Source organism: Gossypium raimondii, chromosome 7 (genome assembly GCF_025698545.1).
Source record: "Gossypium raimondii isolate GPD5lz chromosome 7, ASM2569854v1, whole genome shotgun sequence".
NCBI lineage: Eukaryota > Viridiplantae > Streptophyta > Magnoliopsida > Malvales > Malvaceae > Gossypium > Gossypium raimondii.
This window is the reverse complement of record NC_068571.1, coordinates 5064358-5073488: the sequence shown is the minus strand read 5'-3', so window position 1 is coordinate 5073488 and position 9131 is coordinate 5064358. Positions and strand designations below refer to the sequence as shown.

At 34.2% G+C, this 9131-nt stretch overlaps 1 protein-coding gene across 1 annotated transcript; it reads left to right on the top strand.

The window, feature by feature from the left end:
- The first annotated feature begins 1103 nt into the window (after positions 1–1103).
- Positions 1104–4299, top strand: LOC105764858 (uncharacterized). Its single transcript, XM_052633812.1, has 12 exons — positions 1104–1340; positions 1451–1576; positions 1677–1814; positions 1908–1972; positions 2062–2148; positions 2252–2454; positions 2532–2647; positions 2737–2868; positions 2969–3058; positions 3544–3673; positions 3779–3960; positions 4176–4299. Exons 1-11 carry the CDS (start codon positions 1104–1106, stop codon positions 3883–3885), a joined length of 1431 nt encoding a protein of 476 aa, XP_052489772.1. The 3' UTR covers positions 3886–3960; positions 4176–4299.
- Positions 4300–9131: the final 4832 nt, after the last annotated feature.

The window sequence follows — 9131 nt, the reverse complement described above, 5'->3', positions numbered from 1 at the left end:
GGATGCGAAGAGAATTTTGTTTTGGGAGTGAGTTTGAAGATTAGGAGGACGAAGGGTGAGTTTGGATGGGCGGTGCGTTTAACTGTGATTAGTGTAAAAATAGCGGTAGCAGTGAGATTAAACACTGTAGCGATACTGCAGCGTGAGACAAAAAGTAAACTAAACGCACCGCACTGCACCCAATTGCCCATCTAAACTCCCCCGAAGTATCTTATGTTAGTCTTTATGAATTGGATACCTGTCCTAAGGTCACTAATGTTGAAGTCTGATTAGTAGTGACAGTGATGTTATATCACGTTGTAAGGTGACTAGCAATATGTCAATTATAGGTTGAAAATTAATAGATTGGATGGTAACAATGAAAACCTTTTGTTCCTTTTTGTGTGCAGAGGAGGAAAAAGAACCATATGAAGCAAAGGCTAAAGTAGATATAAAAGACGATACGATGTTGAAAGGAATGCATATAAAAATCCTCAGCCGATGCACACAGATTCAGGAAGTGAATCTGACAGTGAATAAAATTTAGAAGGCAGTTGGGGGTGCTTTAGGGTTGGAGATTCCATTTCATCACTGGCGTAGAGAGATTAGAAGGAAAAAAAATGGGTAAGAGAAACTATTTTGTAGTGAATAGGGTTTGGGTTTCAGAGTGTGTATTCGAAAGATATTTACATGTTGTAGGAATATGGAGAACGAACATATATATTTATATACCCTGAAATCCTGAAATATAATTGTATGGTTGTAGTATTAGAAAGGCATTATTTGAAGTCTCAGGTTTGAATTCTATGAATGGATTTTCTCTCGATTTATTCAGGTCGTGAGTTTTTTTTTTTTTAATACAAGTTCACACGATGATGTTTGAGAAAAACTTTAATCACAGTTTATACAAATCAAAATAGATATATTATGGTTATTAGTTTAGTTGTTCGTTCATTGTTGAGCAAATTTGAGCAAATTTTACCTTCATTTGTTTTTTTACTGTGTTTTAGTTGTAGAAATTAAAATATTTGAAAAAAAATTGCTTTTTCATCAATTTACATTTGAGATAACCTTGATTCTAAAACCATGGTTTTGAATATTTTTCAGCTTATTAAGAGAGTAAGATGGCAACCACTTTCATAGCCATGTCATCAGTTGGCTCATTCGTTGCACCTAATGGTCTGGTCATGGATAAGAAGCTTTCATCTTCTTCCTACAGATTGTCATCTTTAGCATCCATTTCTTCATCTTCATTTCTTAGTAGACGAAATGTTGTTCTTAGAAGATCTCGTCTGCCCAAGATTTCTGCAGCAAAAGAGCTACATTTCAATAATGATGGGTCAGCCATAAAGAAATTACAAGTGAGTCTTTGTTTCAAATGCTAAAAAGTTGCCTAACTGGTTAAGTATTCAACTGAACTTCACAGCCTTTATATGTTTGCTCTAGCTTACTTCATGTTCTTTTGTTGTAGACTGGTGTGAACAAGCTTGCTGATTTGGTTGGAGTCACTCTTGGACCAAAAGGCAGGAATGTCGTTCTAGAGAGCAAATATTGCTCTCCCAAAATCGTTAATGATGGTGTGACAGTGGCTAAGGAGGTATATTGCGTTTGCTCTAACCATTTTCTGAAGTTGAAAGCTTGACCAAAAGTTTTAAGAGTTTTCATTGATTGAATGATGTGCCTGTATCAATTTCAAGGTTGAGTTGGAGGACCCAGTTGAGAACATTGGGGCTAAGTTAGTAAGACAGGCAGCTGCTAAAACTAATGGCTTGGCTGGTGATGGAGCAACAACTTCTGTTGTTCTTGCGCAAGGTTTGATTGCTGAAGGTGTCAAGGTTCGTTCATTTATCTTCATATAATTATGTTTGGGGTACATGAGAGAACTTTAAAGTTAGACATTTCCATGCTCTTTGTGTTTAATTGCTAAGAGCTATTGTAATCTAGTTACTTGGTTTACATTTGTTCATGAATATACGAATGCAAAAAAAGGAAGGCATTAAGAACTCCTGAACAGAAGTCTAAAGAGACTTACATGGTTCCGGTAACCTGAGTGCTGATGTGCGTTTTTTTGTCATCATATAGCTTTGCCAATCCAAAAGGGAAGTCCCATCCTATTCTTCAGCTCTTTGATCCTTCTCCTCATCTTCCCTCTGTTTCCACTTGCTGCAGGTACGACCTATATATGATTATAATATTGGTGTGCTCTGTTTCATGTTCATTGCTTTATAATTAGTTGCATAATTCAATTCTGCCATTTCATTAAACGTTTAAGGTGCATAGATGTTGGATACTACAAGATCCTGCCTAGCCTATGGCTACTTGTTTTGGGACTGCTAGTTGATAAAAAAATTACTAATGCAAGAGATCTTATCAACATCCTGGAAGATGCCATTAGGAGCGGATACCCAATTTTGATAATTGCGGAAGACATTGAACAGGAAGCTTTAGAAACTCTGGTTGTGAACAAACTTAGAGGTGCTTTGAAGATTGCTGCTCTCAAAGCTCCCGGCTTCGAGAATTTTATATTCATGTTAACCTGTTTGTGCTATTAGTGCCAGGTACCCCAGTTACACTGCCAGGTGCTGCTGGTGATTTTGCAGTTGGACTAGAACAACTTGCTTCGATGACCCGGGATCATAAATTATCAGCTCTTCAACAATATGGTGGGGTAAGTTACCTGTTAATGTAATTTTGTCATTTTACTTGGTGTTTCTTTTATGGTCAATTGATGTGATTCATGGTGGATTCCTTCATCAGGTTAAGGGGTTGTCTGATCTGTTGAAAACAAATTTAGAGACGGGAATTTACGGGGATGAGGTTGATTTGTTAAACCGCAAGACTGCATTTGGATCAAATACATATCCACGGAAAAAGGGACGGAGTTTCTGGGTATATTATTTGCTTCTTAGTCCTTAATTATTATTTTTAAAATTCTACCGTTATGTTCAATTTTTTGCTTGCTGGTAGTGATACCTATGCTGTTTTGCAGAGGTTTCTTTGGGAGGCATGGCAAGATTTAACCCTTATCATATTGGTTGTAGCTGCTTCTGTGTCTTTGGGGTTGGGAATAAAGACAGAGGTTCAACTTTTCTTTTTACTATTGTATTTACTAATGTTTGTATCTTGGATAATGGTTTCTTTGCTAGGGTGTTAATGCTCCCCTTCTTTATACGGGTTTGAAAGTTTTAACTATTGTGCTTTTTGGCATGAATTGACACTTTGTTTATATGCTATGATTGCACAAGGAAGTTAATGTAAAGGCAGATTCTAACACAAAGTATAACCTTCTACAGATATTATCCTCTGAAGCAATAATTAAATTCCTTTTTTGTGCAAAAATCTGTTAACATGTTCTTTTCTTCCCTGTAATCTCCTGGTTATGAGTCTCGATTAAACCTTAGCGGCCACATGCAAACGGGATACTTTTATAATTTTGGTAAACATATTTTTAATGTCCTTTTGCAATTAAATGGATTGTCCTTGTTTTTCCTATTATTGCTTCTTTCTTTTGGCTGATTGTTTTTCTTTTCTTTCTGATGAGTTAGCTAATTTCATAACCTACAGAGCATGGAGAAGGTCTTCAAGTTCTCCACTATGAAGTTGGACAGAAATATGAACCACATTTTGATTACTTCGTTGATGAGTACAATACTAGACATGGAGGCCAGCGTATGGCTACTATGCTCATGTATTTGTAAGTTTTATAATTTTCTCTGTACATGCCTATGGAAACTGAACCCAAGTTAAAAAAAAAGAAATGTTACCGCTTACATTAGTCAATGCTACTGATGCAGGTCAGACGTTGAAGAGGGGGGGAGACAATATTTCCAAATGCCAAGGGCAATATTAGCGCTGTTCCATGGTGGGATGAATTGTCCGAATGTGGCAAAGGTGGTCTTGCTGTGAAGCCTAAGGTGGGTGATGCATTGCTGTTCTGGAGCATGAAACCGAATGCCACAGTAGATCCTTCAATTTTGCATGGTTTGCAGTCAATCCCTTACCTACCTTTCTTGGGTTTTTCTTTACTTGTATGGTTCAAGAATGATTGAGCAGTTTTGCATTTCCATGGGAAAAATATCTGCAGCCTTACTATAATATTGTGACACTTATGTTAAAAAACATTTCTCATTCACCACTACTTTTAGTTATCTACAGCCAAATCCCAGTTTTTGATGATTATATTTTTCTTGATGTAGGTGGTCAGATGTTGCTTGGAGCATGCAGCATCAGTGGCCAAGACATTCTTGATGTCTGATTGTGTGGTTGTGGAAATAAAGGAACCCGAGCCCCTACCTGCTGGGAACCCCATGGATAATTCAGGTTTGCACTTCTGAATCTAACATGATTAGTAATGGAACACTTTCTTGTTCTTTATATTTTGCATGCTAATATGTCGGGTTCGATTATGTCAGGATACGGCTACTAAAGCAGATGTTGAAGGGAAGCCGAATAAGGTATCAAATCTCCATCCTAGCAATGATGAACCTGTTTAGAGTAGAATGCTTATTTTCGTTGTTGATTTATTATTAAAAAATCCTTAAGATCCCAGTGATATATAAGATTTGCATTTTGCAGTTCAGTGTAACAATTTTGAACATCAATTTTCAGTGAAAGGAATAAAGTTAATATTTATTGTTTGCTGTTTTTGATTGGTAGAAAATTTTTCAACTGAATTTTATTTAAATGGCCGTAATAAATTGAATTTCAACACATTATTTATAATTCTTATAAATAAAACTAATTTCATGGGGAGCGTTACAGTTGATATTACTATACGAACAAAAAATAAAGGTAAATGATGAAGAAAAATCACAGGAACTACAAATTATGAGGAACATCAAATGTGAAACATGAAAGAACGATAAAAGCAAAGAAGCAGCTGGATAGTGGTGACTTTAAAAAACATGACATTTATCGGTGTTTTTGGAAAATCACATTGAAGAACATGTTCTTTAGCGGCGTTTGTAGGAAAAGCACCGCTAAAGGTCATGTTCTATAGCAGCGTTTTTCCACATAAGGGCTGCAAAATTTAGCGGCACTTATAGGCCCAAAAAAAACGCCGCTAAAAACTTGTTTTGTTGTGTGACTAATATAAGTTGTCTTTCCGTATTACGATCTAACCACGTAATACTTCTTAGTATTAGTTAAATATTAGATAACCAGTTAACCAATAGCTTTTATTTTGCTTTAGATGCAAAAAATACATGAGGACATTATACAAATGATATTAATATAATTCATGAATAATTTTATTAACCAAAATGAAACTGAAAAATGGAGAAATGGAATCATTTGGAAATGAATGTGGTTTTCTCCAAAATGAAAATTAAAATGAAAATGACCTGAAATAAATTTAAGTTTTTGAGTTAAATGAAGTTCGAAAATGGAAATAAATTATTTGGTCATAGTAAACCCGTTGAATGTAGAAATATTAAATATATTCTCTCATAACAGTAAAATTGTCATGATTTTAACGGAATTAAAATTGGGTTGAGAAAATTATTTAATTGGAAATATAGTGAAATGTTTATTTTGGGAAATAGAAAAACAAATATAAGGTTTGATCGAATTATAAAGTATTGGGTTAAAAGCTCGGGAAGTACTTGTAATTAGACTTGATATAGGAGAGGCCTAAAAGCCCCTCATGTTAAAGGGAGAGATGACAAACCCTAGTATTATTAACTGGAGTTGCTGCCCCCTATACTTCTAGTTAGACTAGTAGTTTGTTTTTCTAGTTGAAATAAACTTTTTATAATTCAATAAGGGTTTTACTTCTTCTCCCTATAAATAGAGGACAATGGTAAGGTAATTTACACAACTTTAAGATATTTTTACTCTGTCCAAAAACAATGAGAGTTTTATTCCTTAAGTAATAAATATATTTTCCAAAATAACAGTTTTGTTGGTTTCTATTAAAGAGAGAATTTTTGTTTTCATACTAAAAGTAAAGAAAATTATTTCTAGTTCTGTGTTTGATTCGAATCGTTCGACCCCACACTTGAAACAGTTCATGGTACAAGAATAGCGGAAAAGGTCGTTCGGTTGAAAGTCAGGAACGACAAGGATTCGTCTAGATGAAAACACATGTGCGGTTTTGGTAAAAGATTTATTGCTATAAATATCACAAACCGATTCAGTTTTCAAAATTTTTATTTTTTGTTGTGCAAGAAAACTGTTTTTTAAACCGGATTTTTTTCAACACGCTGTGATTACAACTTAGCTTTCTTTGACTCATCATTTTCAGCAAAGACGTGAGCTTTTTCATATAATGTTGACAAGTTGGGGCCTTATCAATTAAATTATACTTCAAATTTTGGTGATTTGTTCCAGACATGAAAGCTTGAACATCAAATTCTTCACGAACATCTTTTGTGACTATAGTTGTTGCGGTGAACATTTTCACAAAATCTCGTAAAGGCTCATCCTCGCACTGCTTGATAGACATGATGTACGCGCAAGATTGTTTCAATGTCTTATTTTCCAAGAACCTGCTCATAATAGGTCCCTCAACTACTCAAAATTCGTGATGAAATGTTGTGACAATTGCAAATATCACACTTGAGCTGAGTCCTTGACCATCATACATCATTTTAGGGAATTTAAACATGGAGAAAACATGATGCCACAATACCTTTTTAGCTAAGGGCTCATTTTTATACTTCTTCACTAATTTAAAGGATTTCATTTTTTGAAAATCCTGTAAATGTTTCTGTAAATTCTTTATTTTTTGCTCTAAGGTATTTTGACTAAAAAAATTATAACTATCTCCATGGTCCTCGTCATAGCTATCATCTTTATTATCCATGTCAACATCCTCATCTGTTAAATTTTTATTACCTTGGCTTGCATGTTGATGATCGTGTTTAGAATGGATGGAATCTTCTTACGCTTAGGATTTTGCTCCCAGTTCATCCTATTCGCTTTGAGCTCCTTAATAAGCTTTTTGTTTCTTTCATCCATTTGTTTTTACCTATCCATTTGCTCTTGGATAAACTTCTATTGCTCTTCGTATCTCTTTTATTGGGAGGAAATTTTCTCTTCCATAACTCTTATTCTCTCTCGTATGCCTAGATACTACTAATTACCAAACCGATGATGCTGAGACCCTTGATCTATCAGTGATGCTCTAACGTGGTACTGGTTCTAGAGGTTGTAATACCATGAAGGATATTGGTAAAACTAGTGGTATGGATTTTGTTGGTAAGGGTTTTGCTGATTTTGGTTTTGTAGGTTGAATTGGTTTCATGAAGGATATTGTTGACTAGCATGCAATGGGTTTTGGTTTGATTTCCTAGTTTGCTCCTATGTTATGACCAATGGGGTTTATAACCTGATCATTAATAAAATCAAACTCAGTGCTAGGAAGATTATTGCTACCTAGACGCGTCATGTTTGTCCATGTTCACTGCACCAATTATTAACCAGTGAGGTGAAGAAGGTAAAAGTAGAATAAAGGACAAGTGTAACAGCCTGATTTTGGGCCTAGTCGGAATAGTGGTTTCGGGACCACAAATTCAACGAGTAAAAAATTATTTTTATTATATTTTTATGGTCTATAATTTCACAAAATTATTTTTTGAAAATTTCGTTCGAAAATTTCAACGTTTGGGCACTCAATTTAGTAAAAAAGGACTAAATTGTAAAAAGTGAAAAAGTTGAGTTCTACATGTTAGAAGTGTCCAATTGTTATGAAATTTTAAATTTGAGGTCCTTATATGGCAATTAGACCATTGGTTAAGTTGGTGGACAAAAACGGACATGGTTAGGCATGTTTCCAAAGTTTTTCATTAAGGGCATTTTGGTCATTTAGTTATTAAAATGAATTAAAAACAAAATTAAAAGCCAATTTTTGTCCATCTTCAAGATATGGCCGAATTTTGCATGAAGAAACCATGAATAGGGTTTTTCAAGCTTCCAAGCTCAATTGTAAGTCCGTTTTAGCTCCGTTTTTAATGATTTTTACGTTTTTGAAATCCTCGTAACAAGATCTAGCTATTTCTACCATTATTTTGAACTAGGCTTTGTGTTTAAAAATTTACATATGAATGGTATGCATGTATTTTGATGTTTTATGGAAGAATATGAATGTTTGGGGTGTGATGAACGTCTTTTACTAAGTGATTTTCGATGAAAATGCCTAAAAAGATTAATTTGTAAAAGTTATAAAATATGTCACAAGTGTGTGAATAAGTGAGTATTGTGGACTACTATAGTTATGAAAATAGTTCCGCTAGGCCTAAAATGCAAGGAAATTGAATAAAAATTATTTTACAAGCCTAGGGGCAAAATCGTAATTTTGTGAAACTCTAGGGGCAAAAATGTAATTTTTCCAAAGTGTGATTTTTGGACTAGATTGTATAATGTGAGTGTTTATAAGTTTAATGTGTGATTATAAATCAAGAAAGACAAGAAATTGACTTTGATCAGTGAAAAAGAAAAGTGAGAAAAAGTGAAAAATTTCTCGGTTGAACCTCCAGAATAGAAAAGATACGAATGAAGTGAAAGTAATGATCACGTGTGTGGCATGGACTGTGTGCAGGCCACTATGTGAGAGTGATAGTAATGGTCACGTGTAATAGCCTGATTTTGGGGCTAGATGGAACAGTGGTTTCGGGACCACAAATTCGACAAGAAAAAAATTTATTTTAAAATTATGACATGGGTTGCATTATGATAGGTATGTTGCATGAAAATACTGATATGGTAAATTAAGAAAATATAGTGATAAAATGGGTAATTGAGTTATGTCAACATTGGAAAGTATATTTATGACATATTAATCCAAGAAAGGATTAAATTGCAAAAGTGAGAAAAGTTTTGTTGCCCAAGAGTAAATACTCAAAACTTGAGGGGTTAAAGTGTAAATATGAAAAAGTTGAAGGACCAATAGTGTAAATATTTTAAGGGAAGAATAATCTAGAAACTAAGAAAATGGATGGATTAGGACCAAATTGAAAAAGGTGAAGAAGTTTGAGGGCTAAATCACAATTTTACCAAATTAAGTGATGACTCAAGGACGGAATTTTAAAAGATCATAAAGGGCAAAATGGTCAATTAGAAGAGAGAAATCTAGAAGATAATGATGATGTTGGAGATATTTTAGATTAATAAATAAATAAATATTAGTTTATTAATATTTTAATTTGATTTTT

Bases quoted from the DNA above. Each gene is read 5' to 3' on its own strand.
- LOC105764858 (XM_052633812.1), top strand. From the start codon at position 1,104: ATGGCAACCACTTTCATAGCCATGTCATCAGTTGGCTCATTCGTTGCA. The intron at 1,341-1,450 runs GTGAGTCTTTGT...CTTTTGTTGTAG, and splicing joins CAGCCATAAAGAAATTACAA to ACTGGTGTGAACAAGCTTGC. The intron at 3,059-3,543 runs GTTCAACTTTTC...CATAACCTACAG, and splicing joins GGTTGGGAATAAAGACAGAG to AGCATGGAGAAGGTCTTCAA.